Here is a 17,482-nt window from a genome sequence, read left to right as displayed (position 1 = left end):
CCCCAAACCTTCCCAGCCCATCCATCGCTCACCCAGGCTGCGTCGTTGAAAGGAATCTCTGGCAGAGCGACCGTCATATACTCCTTCTTGGTGCAAACGGCCACAACCAACATGCCCTCCGTGGTGAAGAAGGCTTCGAAGCCGGTCCCACTGGCCGTGAAGAAGCTGCGTGGGATGGGAAGGAAGGAAAGGTGGGTGATCGGAAGGAAGGAACCCACCTGAGCTCATCTTTGTTGCAGGTTTTTAGATTTACCTGAGCAGATAAAGGAGTCCTGTTTCCAAAACTAAGTTGACAATAGACTTTCTCCAGCAGAAAGGAGCAACCTGCTTGCCTTTTCAATCATGGTTAGTTATGTTAGTTTAGGGTTGTGTTTCTGGCTTTGGCAACTTTAAGGTAGCTGGATTTCAACTCCCAGAATTCCCCAGGCTGCCATGCTGGCTGGAGAATTCTGGAAGTTGCTCCTCCCCTCTTAAAGCATGCCGGCTGGGGGATTCTGGGAATGGAAGTCCTTCCCTCTTAAAGCATGCCGGCTGGGGGATTCTGGGAGTGGAAGTCCTCCCCTCTTAAAGTTGTCAAGGTGGAGAAACTCCACTCTCAGGCCCGGGTGTCAGCTTGACATAATGATCTCTGGCTTCCAACCCTCTCCATAACCCAGAGGCTGGGTTCCCCAATCCCCTTCGGAGCATGAATGACAGGTGTCGTGCCACAGTGCTTATGTGCGCCAGGCGCCCCCACCTGTACAGTTGTTTCCGCTTCAGTCGGCCAGTTTCCTCTGGAGCGTCCTTGGTTTCTTCGGCCAGGAGACACAGCCAGGCGTGGAAGGCGAAGCCAACTCCGGGCCACTTCTGGATGGTGGGCACCATGATCCCCGCCATGCTGGGTGTCAGGTCGAAATACTGCAGTGCCCGCTCGGGTCCCTCCTTGCGCGCCATCCCCGAAAGAGCCCGCACGACTTGTACGGTGTACGGGTGACAACCTGCGCCATTCTCGGTCCGGAGGAGTTTCAGCAACTGCCGTAACTCGCCCGGACGGATCGAGAGACCGCCAAGCACTTGCAGTAAGTCAACGAGATTCTCAGTGCATTTGCGGTCGAGATTCTGCTGCGCGGCGCTCAGCGTGTCCAACAGGTATCCCACCATGCCAGCCCGGACGCAAGTGGTCCGGCTCTGGAGAGAAGCATTGCAGATTTTCTTCAGCCACTCCGAAAGGAAGATCTGGAGGTCCAGGGAGGTGAGCTCGGGAATCCACTGGGTCAGGATCAGTAGCGGCTGCTCGTTGTGGATGAGGCGCGGAGGGGAGGCGGTGTGGTCCCCTTCAACAGCCTGGGAAAAGGGTCACAGGTCTGACGGTGAGTTATGGCTAATTCTAATTCTAACCCTCATTTGACTCTGATTTTAATTCAGTTCTAGTTCTAGTTCAATAATTCTAATTCTAACAAAGAAGCTTTAATCAAAGTTCTAATTCTAATTTTGATTCTGATTCAATTCTAATCCTAATCCTAATTCAATAGTGCTAGCTGAATTTGAATTCCAACTGAATTTGATTCAACATTTAATTCTAATTTAATAATTCTAATTCTAACGCAATTCTGACTCTAATTCAATTCAATTCTAATCTTAATTCTGATTTAATTCTGATTCTAATTCAATTCTATCCCTAATTCTATTCAATTCTAATTCAATTCAATTTTGACCTTGAAAGAAAGGCTAAGTGGGATTGGGAAAGGGGACCACCTGGAAATCCTAAAGCAATAAGTTGCGCTGGGAAGGTGAGTTAAGCAGTTTGCAAAAAAAAAAAACAACCAACCAACCAACCAAACAAACAAAAAGACATCAGCAAACCATTTTTGGATTATGGGTAGGCCCCAAAAAAGCCTCCTTAGTTTTGGAGGACCAGATGTAAAAAGCGTGAACTTTGTAAAAACAAAGAAGAGCGACATTGTCTCTCGGCCCCCTGAATTGGCAAGTGCGGTGACATCTCACCATGTTGAGCAGTTCCTGCAGCAGTTTCTTGGTGGGCTGGCTCTGGCTCTTCAGGACCTCGTAGAGGTGGGAGTAGCCGATCCTTTCTTTGAAGACCTCCTGGAGAAGAGAATCGGTGGTTAACGTGGGCAAGATCAAATCAGATCATGGTGGGTCACTTTGCAAACTTCAGGAAGTGTCTCTCTCTCTCTCTCTCCCTCCAGCCAATCATCTATCTATCTGTTGTGTCTGCGCCCCCCCCCCGAGCCGGGCCCCTGCCAGAAAGTGACTTGGAAAGTGAGGGGGAAGGGCCGTCAGGACTTACCTCGGGAGCACCGGCTTCCCTGGCTCAGCTCCAGGAGCCAGAGGCAGGCCAGGTGGAAGAGATAATGAGGCCTCCATCCCCTGACTCTCCTCCCCCCAGGCCATGCCTTCAGACCCAGCTGATGGCAGTCAGGCCTGGCTGGACCCTAGGTTTCGTAGACAGGAGAGGCAGAAACAACAGAAGCAAGGGTGGGGCAGGCCTAGGAAGTGCTGAGTCATGGAGCCACACCCCACAGGATATAAAGGCAGCCAGAGCTGCAGTGTCTCTTCGTAGCAGGCAAATTAACTGATTAAGAGCTGAAGTTTGTTTCTGGGTGACTCACCAGCGTCATGGAAGATAACGGAGGCTCTTGGCAGACGCTGGCTATTCTGCTGTCAGAGCTAATTAAGCCATCACTCGGACGGAGGCGAGGGAGGACACAACACTATCTGTCTGTCTGTGTATGTCTGTCCGCCCACTCGTCTCCCCCACACGCATCCATCCATCCATCCCCATCCATCCATCATCCAATCATCTATCTATCGGTCTGTGTGTATCTGTCTGCCCAAAAGTCCCCCACATCCGTCCATCCACCCAAACTTTTATCCTTCTACTTATGACTATGTGACTAACTTTGTTGCATGTATTTATATTGATATTGATTGTTTCCTGATTGCTTATTTGTACCCTATGACTACCATTAAGTGTTGTACTTTATGATTCTTGATGAACCTATCTTTTCTTTTATTTACACTAATAGCATATGCACCAAAGACAAATTCCTTGTGTGTCCAATCACACTTGGACAATAAAAATTCTATTTTCTATTCTATTCTATTCTATTCTATTCTATTCTATTCTATTCTATTCTATTCTATTCTATTCTATTCTATCTCTGTGTGTCTGCCCACTTGTCCCCCCCCGCACATCCATCCATCCATCCATCCACCCACCTGCCTTTCTCTCTCTCTCCCTCTCTCTTAATATATCCATCAAACCATCCATCCAATCATCTTTCTAATCATGCATGCCTCTATTCCTCCACCCCTCATCCAGTGGTGGGATTCAGCCAGTTCGCACCACTTCGGGAGAACCGGTTGTTAACTCTCTGAGCAGTTTGGCAAACTGGTCGTTGGAAGAAATCATTAGGGCAGAGAACCGGTTGTTAAATTACTTGAATCCCACCACTGCCCTCATCCATCTCAATAGAAGTTAATCTTGGCAGCTCAGAGTTGAACTATGATCCTTGATGCTCTCTGAGCTGAGTGGTTTTCTTGCAGACATCTCACGACCCAACTAAGGAACAACATCAGTGCTAGAAGGGAGGGGGGTTGCAGAAAGGAGGAGGAAGAGGAGGGTCCTTGGTGCTCTCTGAACTTGGCTGTTTGCTTGCAGACGGTTCATGACCCAACTAGGTAACATCATCAGTGTTAGAAGGGAGGGGGGTTTGTGGAGAGGAGGAGGAGGAGGAGGAGGAGGAGGAGGAGGAGGAAGAGGAGGAGGAGGACTGTCCTTGATGGTCTCTGAGTTTGGTGGCTTTCTTTCCAATGTTTTTTGACCCAACTAGGAAACCTCATCAGAAAGAAGGGTGGGTTATTCCCTATTTATCTGCAGACTCTTCTAGCACTGATGATGTTCCCTAGCTGGGTCATGAAACGTCTGCAAGAAAACCACCAAGTTCGCAGACCCCAATGGACCCCACCCTCGGTTCTGTTGGCCTGCAACCTGATTTTCCTTTTTCTTCGCTTCCTGTACCCTGTTCCCCCATTTCGCTTTGGGGTGAAGACACAACAGAAATGGCTCTCGCCATTCTGGGGTATTCGAGATGACCGTTTGTTTGTGTGTCTGACCTCTTACCTTAGCAGCGGGAGAGGTAGCCATGATGGAGGTGAGGACCCCAATGGCGTGAATCGGAATGGCGTCCGAACTGTTGTCAAAAACCTGAGGGGTGGGGGCAGTGGAAAGAGAAAAGGGTCTCATTACCCCAAAATGACAAAAATCCTCACGGGTGGACCAACATCTCAAGAACTTCCAGTGGGTGTTCAGAAGAAGCAGAAGACCGTGAGTTCAAGTCCTGCATTAGCCATGAAAACCAGCTGGATGACCTTGGTCCGGTCACTTTCTCTGAGCCTACCTCACAGGGTTGTTGTTTTAGGTAAAATGGGGAGGAGGAGGAGGAGGAGGAGGAGGAAGGCGTGTTAGATGCGTTCACCGCCTTGAATTATTTGCAATTATAATAAAGGCGGGATACAAATAAAATGAACAATAAAATAAAATAAACCTGGAAGAGGAGAGATCGAGGTAGGGAATACAGGTAGTCTTCGACTTACGACAGTTCGCTTAGTGACCGTTTTAAGTTACAACGGCACCGAAAAAAAGTGACTAACAATAATTTTTCACACTTATGACCATTACAGTGTCTCCATGGTCACATGGAGGAAGGTCGTACAATGGGGCAAAATTCACTGAAGACCTCTCCCATTTAGCGACATAAATTCTGGGGCTCAATTGTGGTCATAAGTCGAGGACTACCTGAAATAATAATAATTAAAAAAAAAGCACCCAGACATTTTTTACTTCATGCTTTCTGTCAGAAAATTAAGTTGGAGATTGAGTTGGAAATGTTTAATCATGGAGGGGACAAAGCACCGCAAAACCCACAACTACGCAGCCCCTCACACAAACATCACTTTCTGACAAGGCGATTCTCAAGCCATTAAACCCTGCAAAAAATTAAATTAAGCTGCAGAACCCATGGGACACAAAAACGAATATTAAAACAGCAAAACGTGTTCATCTCATAAGTGAAGATTAAAACCAGCAGGTGGCAGAGAAACATCACTATTAGAGGTTCAGCTACAAATGAAGTCCTCGGCTTACAACCGCTTGTTTTGCAACGATTCAAAAAGGCAATACCCCTTTAAGGAAAAGCGACTTATGATCTGTCCTCACACTTAAGACCGTTACAGCATCGCCGCTGCGACGAGATCAAAATTTGAGAACTCAGCAAACTGGCGCATATTTATATCGGTTGCGACATCCCTGCCACCGGAAAAATTCAGATACTTGGCAACTGACTCATATTTATGACCGTTGCAGGGTCCCGGGGGTCATCCGTGTTCCTAACTTTTACAACTGCAACGATTCGCTTAACGACCGTGGCAAGAAAGGTTGTAAAATCAGGCACCACTGACTTAAACAGCCGGTTTGCTTAGGAACAGAAATTCTGGTCGTGAGCTAATTAATTGTGCGAATAGCTTAAACAATTACAAGGATTTGCTTAGCAACTGTTAACGGGGCATAACTCACGTAGCAACCGCCTCATTTAGCCATGGAAATTTTGGGCTCCGTTGTGGTCGTAAGCCGAGGACTACGTGCAAATGTCCTGGAGAGGCTGAGAACTAGGAAAACTCGTCAAGAGGCTAAGCTGAGATCAGACGAAAGGATGGTTAATTGCTTTTTCCCCTCCACAGACAAACTCCCAGTCAGTTTCACACAGATGTTGCCTAGATCAGGGGTCTCCAACCTTGGTCCCTTTAAGACTTGTGGACTTCAACTCCCAGAGTCCCTCAGCCAGCAAAGTCTTAAAGGGACCAAGGTTGGAGACCCCTGCCCTAGATGTTTCTTTCTTTTTAGCCAGCCAACTTTCAGAAGCATTCCTCAGTTTCCCTGGCTACCAGGACCAGCAGGAGGAAAGGAATTCTGTTTGTTTAACGGGTCACATGCAGATCCCAGCAAGCTCGGAAATATTTGCAGCTTTAATTCAGATAACCATGGTTTCCCTAGATCGGAATAAGCGGAAACAAACATACAACCCCTCCACCCATTTCTTTCTATTTCTTTGGGGCTGGAGCCTCTCCGTGGATGCGATTTAGGAAGAGGCAAAGAACCGCAAAGATCCTGGCTCGCTCTCAGCAATTACAGGAAGTCCTCAGTTTATAACAGTTCGTTGAGTGGCCGTTCAAAGTTACAACAGCCCCATAAAAAGGAATTTATGACCATTGCAGCTTCCCTACGCTCACAGGATAAAAATTTAGATGCTTGGCAACTGACTCATATTTATGACTGTTCTAGGGTGGGTGGGTCCGCGATCCCCCTTTTGCGACCTTCTGACCTGCAAAGTCAAGAGGGAAGCCAGATTCACTTAATGACCGTGTGACTAGGAACTTTTGTGCTTCGCTTAACAACTGCAGTGGTTCCCTTTAACAACTTTGGCGAGGAAGGTCGTACAATGGGGCAAAATTCACTGAACACCTCTCCCATTTAGGGACATAAATTCTGGGGCTCAATTGTGGTCATAAGTCGAGGACTACCTGAAATAATAATAATAAAAAAAAAAGCACCCAGACATTTTTTACTTCATGCTTTCTGTCAGAAAATTAAGTTGGAGATTGAGTTGGAAATGTTTAATCATGGAGGGAACAAAGCACCGCAAAACCCACAACTACGCAGCCCCTCACACAAACATCAGTTTCTGACAAGGCGATTCTCAAGCCATTAAACCCTGCAAAAAATTAAATTAAGCTGCAGAACCCATGGGACACAAAAACGAATATTAAAACAGCAAAACGTGTTCATCCATAAGTGAAGATTAAAACCAGCAGGTGGCAGAGAAACATCACTCTTAGAGGTTCAGCTACAAATGAAGTCCTCGGCTTACAACCGCTTGTTTTGCAACGATTCAAAAAGGCAATACCCCTTTAAGGAAAAGCGACTTATGATCTGTCCTCACACTTAAGACCGTTACAGCATCGCCGCTGCGACGAGATCAAAATTTGAGAACTCAGCAAACTGGCGCATATTTATATCGGTTGCGACATCCCTGCCACCAGAAAAATTCAGATACTTGGCAACTGACTCATATTTATGACCGTTGCAGGGTCCTGGGGTCATCCGTGTTCCTAACTTTTACAACTGCAATGATTCGCTTAACGACCGTGGCAAGAAAGGTTGTAAAATCAGGCACCACTGACTTAAACAGCCGGTTTGCTTAGGAACAGAAATTCTGGTCGTGTGCTAATTAATTGTGCGAATAGCTTAACAATTACAAGGATTTGCTTAGCAACTGTTAACGGGGCATAACTCACGTAGCAACCGCCTCATTTAGCCATGGAAATTTTGAGCTCCGTTGTGGTCGTAAGCCGAGGACTACGTGCAAATGTCCTGGAGAGGCTGAGAACTAGGAAAACTCGTCAAGAGGCTAAGCTGAGATCAGACGAAAGGATGGTTAATTGCTTTTTCCCCTCCACAGACAAACTCCCAGTCAGTTTCACACAGATGTTGCCTAGATCAGGGGTCTCCAACCTTGGTCCCTTTAAGACTTGTGGACTTCAACTCCCAGAGTCCCTCAGCCAGCAAAGTCTTAAAGGGACCAAGGTTGGAGACCCCTGCCCTAGATGTTTCTTTCTTTTTAGCCAGCCAACTTTCAGAAGCATTCCTCAGTTTCCCTGGCTACCAGGACCAGCAGGAGGAAAGGAATTCTGTTTGTTTAACGGGTCACATGCAGATCCCAGCAAGCTCGGAAATATTTGCAGCTTTAATTCAGATAACCATGGTTTCCCTAGATCGGAATAAGCGGAAACAAACATACAACCCCTCCACCCATTTCTTTCTATTTCTTTGGGGCTGGAGCCTCTCCGTGGATGCGATTTAGGAAGAGGCAAAGAACCGCAAAGATCCTGGCTCGCTCTCAGCAATTACAGGAAGTCCTCAGTTTATAACAGTTCGTTGAGTGGCCGTTCAAAGTTACAACAGCCCCATAAAAAGGAATTTATGACCATTGCAGCTTCCCTACGCTCACAGGATAAAAATTTAGATGCTTGGCAACTGACTCATATTTATGACTGTTCTGGGGTGGGTGGGTCCGCGATCCCCCTTTTGCGACCTTCTGACCTGCAAAGTCAAGAGGGAAGCCAGATTCACTTAACGACCGTGTGACTAGGAACTTTTGTGCTTCGCTTAACAACTGTGGCAAGAAAAGTTGTAAACTGGGGCAAAACTCACTTTTTCCATCCCTCCTCTTTCCCTCCCTCTCTTCCTCTCTCCTCTTTCATTCTTTCTACCTTCCTTCCTTCTTTTCTCCCTCCCTAAATTCTTCCATTATTTCTTTCTCCTTCCTTCCTTCCTTCCATCCTTCTTTCATTATTTCTTTCTCCTTCTTTCCTTCCTTCCATCCTTCCTTCCTTCCTTCCTTCCTTCCTTCCTTCCTTCCTTCCATCCTTCTTTCATTATTTCTTTCTCCTTCCTTCCTTCCTTCCATCCTTCTTTCATTATTTCTTTCTCCTTCCTTCCTTCCTTCCTTCCATCCTTCTTTCCTTATTTCTTTCTCCTTCCTTCCTTCCTTCCTTCCATCCTTCTTTCATTATTTCTTTCTCCTTCCTTCCTTCCTTCCTTCCATCCATCCTTCTTTCATTATTTCTTTCCTTCCTTCCTTCCTTCCATCCATTCATCCATCCATCCTATTTCTTTCCTTTTCATTTCTTCCTTCCTTCCTTCCTTCCTTCCTTCCTTCCTTCCTTCCTTCCTTCCTTCCTTCCTTCCTTCCTTCCTTCCTTCCTTCCTTCCTTCCTTCCTTCCTTCTTTCCTCCCTCCCTCCCTCATTTCCAGACATTCCCCAGTGTTATCCCTGTGCAGGTTTCCAAATGCCACCCCTCCCATTCGCGAGAAGCGTGCAAAAGCTGGTGGAACGCCCCTCCCCGCGTGAAAAGAGCGCAGCCCCATGCAGCCCCCATGCGCCCCTGCCACACCACGAGAAGCAGCAGGAGGCTATACCTGATGGGTCTCCATCTCAGTCAGCAGCCGTGCGGCCAGATCCCTTGCAGGTGCTTTGCACTCCCTGCTCAGGTAGAGCTGTCAGAAATGGGGTCAGAAAACCAGGGTCATTCCAGAGGGGCCAATGGGGGAGAGAGGCTGGGCCGGGGAGAGGGTATCCCCAGAAAAGGAAGGGCCCGGCGATTGGGCCCCGGGGGGCACAGGGAGCAGAGCCCAGCACCTGCCCAGCAGTTTTGGAGGGGAACAAAGCTTTCTGCAGACCAGAATGCCGAATCTTCCAGAGTTTCAAGATGGGAGAGAAAGTTTGTAGCTTAGGGAATAACTGTAGGTCTCTGGTGCTCTCTGAGCTGGGTAGTTTCCTTGCAGACATCTCATGACCCAACTAGGGAACATCATTAGTGCTAGAAGGGAGGGGGATTGCAGAGAAGAGGAGGAGGAGGAGGAGGAGGACGAGGAGGAAGGAGGGACTGTGGGTCCTTGGTGCTCTCTGAGCTTGGTGGTTCTTCTTGCACGACCTTTCATGACCCAACTAGGGAACATCATCAGTGCTAGAAGGGAGGGGGGGGTTGCTGTCTTTTTATACCTACTCCTAGATAAAGTAGAAAAATGTGGGTTAGACAGCACCACCACCAGATGGATTTGTAACTGGCTGACCAACCACACTCAACGTGTAGTCCTCAACGGAACTACATCCACATGGAGGGAAGTATGCAGTGGAGTACCCCAAGGCTCTGTTTTAGGCCCAGGACTCTTCAAAATCTTCATCAATGACTTGGACGAGGGGATAGATGGGGAACTCATCAAATTTGCAGATGACACCAAGCTGGCAGGAATAGCCAACACTCCAGAAGATAGGCTCAAGTTACAGAAAGATCTCGACAGACTTGAACATTGGGCGCTATCTAACAAAATGAAATTCAACAGTGAAAAAAGTAAGGTTCTACATTTAGGCCAAAAAAAACCAAAACCAAAATGCACAGGTACCGTATATGTGGTACGTTGCTCAATAGTAGTAACTGTGAGAGGGATCTTGGAGTCCTAATGGACAACCATTTAGATATGAGCCAGCCGTGTGCAGCAGCTGCCAAAAAAGCCAACACAGTTCTGGGCTGCATAAACAGAGGGATAGAATCAAGATCATGTGAAGTGTTAATACCACTTTATAATGCCTTGGTAAGGCCACACTTGGAATATTGCATCCAGTTTTGGTCGCCATGATGTAAAAAAGATGTTGAGACTCTAGAAAGAGTGCAGAGAAGAGCAACAAAGATGATTAGGGGACTGAAGGCTAAAACATATGAAGAACGGTTGCAGGAACTTGGTATGTCTAGTTTAATAAAAAAGAAGGACTAGGGGAGACATGATAGCAGTCTTCCAATATCTCAGGGGTTGCCACAAAGAAGAGGGAGTCAAACTATTATCCAAAGCATGTGAGGGCAGGACAAGAAGCAATGGGTGGAAACTGATCAAGGAAAGAAGTAACTTAGAACTAAGGAGAAATTTCCTGATAGTGGGAACAATTAATAAGTGGAATGACTTGCCTGCAGAAGTTGTGAATGCTCCAACACTGGAAATTTTTAAGAAAATGTTGGATAACCATCTGACTGAGATGGTGTAGGGTTTCCTGCCTGGGCAGGGGGTTGGACTAGAAGACCTCCAAGGTCCCTTCCAACTCTGTTATTATGTTATGTTATATACTAGTGGCTCTAGTATAGCAATATTTGTGGGAATGGTCATCATAATTCCTTGTTTCCCAAAGCCACCAAGCTCAGAGACCACCAAGGATTTCACAGTCCTCCTCCTCCTCCTCCTCTATTCCAGAAACCCACCACCCCTTTTAGCACTGATGATGTTACCTAGTTGGGTCATGAAATACCTGCAATATACCTGCAACCCAAGAGGGCACCAACCCTGAACTACAAATAATCTCTTGTTTCCACATAACTCAGACTGGACAGAATACCAGAGTCAGAAGGACTTTGGAGTAGCAGAATTTGGGGCTGGTCAAGATGCACAGAGGCCCAAGGACCTCCTAAATCGGGGATGTCAAAGCCAATTTCATGGAGGGTCCCCTCATAGCCAGGGTAGGCGTGGCCAGCTCAATGTCACTCATTTTCGGCTGCGACGGCCTCCTTCAGCCCTCGGCCAGCGAAAATGGAGCTGGGAGAGGCCATGCATGACCCAAGGAAGGAAGGAAGGAAGGAGGGAGGGAGGGAGGGAGACAGGGGAGGAGAAGAAAGCGAGAGAGAGGAAGGGAGGGGGAGGAAGAGAAGGGAGAGGAAGAAAGGAGGGAGGGAGACAGGGGAGGAGAAGAAAGGGAGAGAGAGAAAGGGAGGGAGGGAGGGGAAGAGAAGGGAGGAAGAAAGGAGAGTGGGAGGGAAACAGGGGAGGAGAAGAGAGCGAGAGAGAGGAGGGGGGGGGGAGGAAGAGGGGGGAGAGGAAGAAAGGAGAGAAAGAGGGGAGGAGAAGAAGGGGAGGGAGAGGGGGGGAGGGGGAGGAAGAGAGGAGAGAGGGAGGGAGACGGGGAGGAGAAGAAAGAGAGAGAGAGAGGGTGGGAGGAGAGGAAGAGAAGGGAGAGGAAGGAAGGAGGAAGGAGGAGAGGAAGGAAGGAAGAAAATAGAGACAGGGATAGATGGATGGATGGAAAGATGGAAGGGAATGTAAAGTGAATGACAGATGATAGATAGATAGATAGATAGATAGATAGATAGATAGATAGATAGATAGATAGATGATGAAAGGAAGGAGGGAGGGAGGGAGGGAAGGAAGGAAGGAGAGAGGGAGGGAGACAGGGGAGGAGAAGAAAGAGAGAGAGAGAGGGTGGGAGGGAGAGGAAGAGAAGAGAGAGGAAGGAAGGAGGGAGGGAAGGAAGGAAGGAAGAAAGGAAGAAAGGAAGAAAATAGAGACAGATGGATGGAAAGATGGAAGGGAATGGAAAATTAATGACAGATGATGGATGGATGATGGAAGGAAGGAAGGAGGGAGGGAGGGAAGGAAGAAAGGAAGGAAGGAATAAAATAGAGAGGGATAGATGGATGGATGGAAAGATGGAAGGGAATGGAAAGGGAATGACAGATGGTAGTTAGAAGGAGGGAGGGAGAGAAGGAAGGAAGGAAGGAAGGAAGGAAGGAAGGAAGGAAGGAAAAGGCCTCCTAATCCAGGGGTCTCAAACTCCATTTCACTGAGAGCCGCATCAGGGTTGTGTTTGACCTGTGTGTGTGTGTGTGTGTGTGTGTGTGTGTGTGTGTGTCTAGCTCGACGTCACTCGTGTGGGGGGGGTGAGGGGGGGCTGTGGTGGCCCAAATGCTGCCCGTGAAAATGGGCTCCCGAGCTCAGTTTTCAGCTGCGATGGCCCCTGCCACCTCCTGCCAGGGAAAGCAGAGCGTGGGAGGGTCGCACGCAGCCCTCCCGACCTCCGACCTCCGTTTCGCTGGCAGAGGCACCGCGGGAGGGTCCTTCGCTCTTTCCAGGGTGGCCCCCCAGGCCAAATCTAAGCACCCCACGGGCCACATCTAAGCATCTCACGGGCCTTGAGTTTGGCACCCCTGCCCTAAATCAATAGGTAGTCCTCAACTTGCAACCATTTACTTAGTCAATGTTTGGAGTTCCGAAAAGAGTGGGTTATAACTGGTCCTCACACTTACGACCTTTGCAGCTTCTTCAGGATCACAGGATCAACATTTGGGTGCTTGGCACCCGGCATGAATTGCCGAATCACGCAAATTTCGCTGTTTGTGACCTTCCCAGCTGGCTTCTGACGAGCAAAGTCAACAGGGGAAGCTGGTTTCACTTAACGACCATGTGATTCGCTTAACGACTGTTAAATTGACTCAGTTAATTGACCTTGCTTAGCAATGGAAATCCTGCTCCTGACCGTGGTTGTAAGGTGAGGAGTAAGGGTATAATCCCACAATTAATGGGGCTTCCCCAGGACCTCCAAACGAACCCGATTCCCAAACTCCACAGGCTGCAGTTTTCTGACCTCCGAACCTTAGTCCCCACCCCGTTGTTCCTCCCACCCCACCTGTAAAAAAAGCATTGTTGTGATTGCCAAATTGTGAGTCTGGTGGAAAATTGAGAGTTGTGCTGTAGCAACCAGAAGTCTTAATGAGTTAAGAGTTTCCGGATAAGATGACAGGACCGACGTGCACAAACAATGTTAAAATGGAAAAAAACCAGCAAAGTAGAAAATGAAAGGGGAGGAAGGACAGATCCTTGTTTGTTTTTAAAAAAAGCCAAGTTTAAAAATAGCCCCAGAGAGAGACAGAGCAGAGCCAACTCGAAGAGAGAGAAATCAGGATTTGCTTATGAGCTGTCCGGACAGGAAGGGACGGAGAACCATCTGGGACGCAAAACTGTCAGCTGTCTCTTTTTCGTTCAGAAAGTTATCCATCAACCCAACCCTCGTTTCCTGCACCCAAAAACCGTCCAGTGTGGAAAATAGATTTGGTCTTAAGGACTCCAAAGGACTTAGGAGACAACATATTGCTCCTGGCAAAGATCTAATCTTCTTTTGCAACCCCCAAGTTTTAACTCTCACGCTAACCCCGACCAATTTATCATGGTTTGCGTCTCGAGCAATTGCTTGAAACCTTTCCTGGCTCGCAATAATCTTTCTCTGACTCAGAGCTTATCCAGCTTCAACGGTCTAGCTTTAATAATAGTATTATTAATCAGTTAGTTATTAGGTATTAATTAGCTATTGATTGTAATTAATAAAAACAATTCATTAATTAGTAATTAAGTATTTTTTTCTTTTACGATCACATGGCTCAGAGCTTTCTAGTTTTTTTTTTAATGAAGCACAGCAGGGATGTGTTCAAAATATCCTAAAACGGCAGGCAAAGCCGAGCTTTGTCCGGTTCTATGCACAATCATCTGGTTATTGGAGCTCCCATTTTGACTTTTTTGACCCATGCTGTATACACTCCCTGGTTCAGGGGCAGAAGGGAATTAAGGGCACCCCTCTGAGGATGCACAGACCGTCCGTTTAGTGACCGTTCAAAGTTACAACAGCACTGAAAAAAAGGAACTTAGGACTGTTTTTCACACTTACGACGGTTGCAACATTCCCGTGATCACGGGATCAAAATTCAGGTGCTTAGCAACTGGTTCATACTTATGACGGTCACACTGTCCCATGGGGGTGTCACAAGATCCCCTTTTGCGACCTTCTGACCAGCAAATTCACTGAGGAAGCCAGATTCACTTAACAACAGTGTTACTAACTGAACACCCTCAGTGATTCACTTAACCACTCACGGGCAAGAAAGGTCGTAAAGTGGAACAAAGCTCATTTAACAACCACCTCCCTTGTCGTGGTCGTAAGTCAAGGGCTGCCTGTAGAAAAACAGAAGTTGAAATTGGACCGCGAGAATCCTCCTTTGTCGGGATTATTCATCCGAGCATTTAATTTTCCCCTAACAGAAGAAAATGGAAAAAAAATATTTTTCTGAAATTTAAGGAAACCCACCCATGTCAGTTGGAAAAACTTGGATTTTTTAATTTTTTTTTTACCTTGCTGTTTTGGATCAATCGTATGATGTGTTCAAAACAATTGTTGCTCAGGAACATGGCTTGCAAGACTGGACGGTCGTCGGAATTCAACATTTCCGGAATGGCATCTGAAGGGAGAACAGACATTCAGACAACAAAGGGGAAATAAGAAATCGCACAGGGTGACTCCTCGACTTACGACTGGTGGCTTTGGCTCTGTTTGAAGCTACAACGGACTCCTCAGAAGGCACCTGACTTACATCCATTCATTTAGTGATGGTTTGAAATTAAAATAGCACCGAAAAAAGTGACTTGTGACCGTTTTTCCACACTTACGACCGTTGTAGCATCCCCATGGTCACGTGATTGAAAATTCAGACGCTTGGCAACAGACTCTTATTTATGACGGTTGCAGAGTCCTGATCCCCTTTTGTGACTTTCTGATGAGCAAAGTCAATGGGAAACGCAGATTCATTTAACGGTCAGTTGACTGATTAAAAACTCATATTTATGACAGTCACATAATCCCATTTTGCGACCTTCGGACAAGCAAAGTCAACGGAGAAACCAGAATCACTTAACAACCATGTTATTAACTGAACAAAGCAATGATTCGCTTAACAGCTTTGGCAAAAAAGGTCATAATATGGGCAAAATTCACTTAAAAACTGTCTTGCTCAGCAACAGAAATTTTGGGCTCAATTGTGGTCGTAAGTCCAGGACCACCTGTACATATGACCTAGGTTTGAACTTCTGGACAGTGTCTGAGTTAGAGGTGGCTTATTGGCCAAGCAATCACAATTGCTAAATGGAGGTTCTCCAGAAACAGAAAGCTGGGGTGAAGACCCCAAAGAAAGGGGCAAGATCCCACCTCATCAGAGCCCAACTGGTTTTGTGGTCCACTAATACCTGTTTAATTCTAGGGCAACCAACCGACTTGATCCTGAAGATCTTTCATAACAGGATTCTCCAACCTTGGCAACTTGAAGACTTGTGGACTTTAACTCCCAGAATTCCCTGGAAGTCCACAAGTCTTCAAGTTGCCAAGGTTGGAGAACCCTGTTCCATAAGATTTCTGAGGAGGCCTCTCTGGGACATCAGAACCATAGAGAGGTTCTAATGCCGGACCTCTGCGTTTGCTTTCAGATCTTGGAAGGACCAGGCTGTCCTTTTCCTCTGACCTGAGATCTGGGGCCTGTTGCCACACAACAGATTTGTCTTGGATCTCAGAAATGTTTCAAAGGGTTCTTAGGAAGATTGCTTAGATCTTTGAACAAAGACATGGATAATGTAGGAACTTTGATTCTCCATGGAAGATGACTGTGGTATCTTCAGTGCTCTTTGAGCTTGGTGACGTTTCATGACCCAACTAGGTAACATCATCAGGGCTAGAAAGGACTGAGGTTTGCGAGGAGGAGGAGGAGGAGGAAGAGGAGGAGGAGGAGGACTGTGGGGTCCTTGGTGTTCTCTGAGCTTAGTGGTTTTCTTGCAGATGTTTCATGAGCCAACTAGGTAACATCATCAGGGCTAGAAGGGAGTGGGGGTTTTCGGAGTGGAGGAGGAGGAGGAGGAGGAGGAGGAGGAGGAGGAGGAGGAGGAGGAGGAGGAGGAGGAGGAGGAGGAAGAACGGACTGTGGGGTCCTTGGTGTTCTCTGAGCTTTGTGGTTTCCTTGCAGACGTTTCATGACCCAACTAGGTAACACCATCAATGCCTGAAGGGATGGAGGGGGGTTGCTGTCTGTTTCTATTCCATCCCTTCTACACTGATGACGTTCCCTAGTCGGGTCATGAAACATCCGCACCAAGGACCCAACAGTTCAATCCTGGCCTACAAACATTCTTTTCCAATCCCACCGACAACCTCGACAACCTCGGTACGTGACACCTTCGCTTAGGCCATCCAGCAGAGATCCTTCTCTTCCAGCCCAGGAGACTCCACAGCGTCTTCCCCCTTACCCAGCATGTTCACCCGCAGTGTGATCAGTTTCTCCTCCCAATGAGGCCCGGGTGACCCTTCCAACGAGGCCAAGGGTTGGTCAGCGTTCAGGACCTTGAAGAAGCTGTCCAAGATGGCTCGTATCTCTATGGCCCGTTGGCTGGGGCTGCTGGTGTGGAGGATGTGGACCATGGACACCACACTCTTGAGGGTCATCTGTAGCAACTGGGGGTCCTTGGTGGGCCCGCTGGCCGGAAGGCACCAACTCCTGAGGACCAACATGAGAACCTCGACGGCCGATGGGGTGATCATCTGGAGGGCATTTTGCTACGAAGGAGGAGAAGGAGACCAGCGTTGTTAGGAGCCGCAGTGGCGCAGCGATTAGAGTGCAGTCCTGCAGGCTACTTCAGCTGCCTGCCGGCTGCCTGCAATTTGGCAGTTCGAGTCTCACCAGGCTCAAGGTTGACTCAGCCTTCCGTCCTTCTGAGATCAGTAAAATGAGGACCCAGATTGTTGGGGGCAATATGCTGGCTCTGTAAACCGCTTAGAGTGCTGTAAAAGCACTATGAAGCGGTATAAAAGTCTAAGTGCGATTGCCCTTCCTTCCTTCCTTCCTTCCTCCCTCCCTCCCTCCCATGGTGCCCAGTGGTTAGAATGTAGTATTGCAGGCTAACTCTGCCGGCTGCCAGTAGTTCAAATCTCACCAGGCTCAAGGTTGACTCAACCTTCCATCCTCCTGGGGTCGGTAAAATGAGGATCCAAATTGTTGGGGTGGAGGGGGTGGGGAAAATACGTTAATTCTGTAAAGCGCTTAGAGAGGGCTCTAAACAGGGGTGGGATTGACAAAGGAGGCCCTTCAGAGGCCAGAAATGGCTCCGTTTCCTACTGATACTTTCAGTAGGCCTGTTTTTCGCCCTCCCAGAGGACAGGGCACAGGGGCTGTGCTTACCTGGCATCCAAAATGGGCCGCATGGAGACTCCTGGGACGGGAGGGGCAGGGTGGGGCAGGATGA

The 17,482-nt window shown here is 47.7% G+C and overlaps 1 protein-coding gene across 1 annotated transcript in view; it reads right to left on the bottom strand.

The window, feature by feature from the left end:
* The window catches only part of NBEAL2 (neurobeachin like 2), a 161,784-nt gene that overhangs the window by 65,979 nt on the left and 78,323 nt on the right, over window positions 1-17,482 (bottom strand). The window contains exons 8-14 of the mRNA XM_058180000.1: window positions 16,490-16,796; window positions 14,555-14,661; window positions 9,038-9,115; window positions 4,124-4,207; window positions 1,984-2,082; window positions 737-1,323; window positions 33-165 (exon numbers count right to left, since the gene is read on the bottom strand). Of these exons, the coding sequence (XP_058035983.1) occupies window positions 33-165; window positions 737-1,323; window positions 1,984-2,082; window positions 4,124-4,207; window positions 9,038-9,115; window positions 14,555-14,661; window positions 16,490-16,796 (1,395 nt within the window). The remainder of the gene's footprint in view (window positions 1-32; window positions 166-736; window positions 1,324-1,983; window positions 2,083-4,123; window positions 4,208-9,037; window positions 9,116-14,554; window positions 14,662-16,489; window positions 16,797-17,482) is intronic.

This window comes from Ahaetulla prasina, chromosome 4 (assembly GCF_028640845.1).
Source record: "Ahaetulla prasina isolate Xishuangbanna chromosome 4, ASM2864084v1, whole genome shotgun sequence".
Lineage (NCBI taxonomy): Eukaryota > Metazoa > Chordata > Lepidosauria > Squamata > Colubridae > Ahaetulla > Ahaetulla prasina.
Note: the sequence above shows the minus strand (reverse complement) of the source record. Positions and strands in the feature narration are given on the sequence as shown.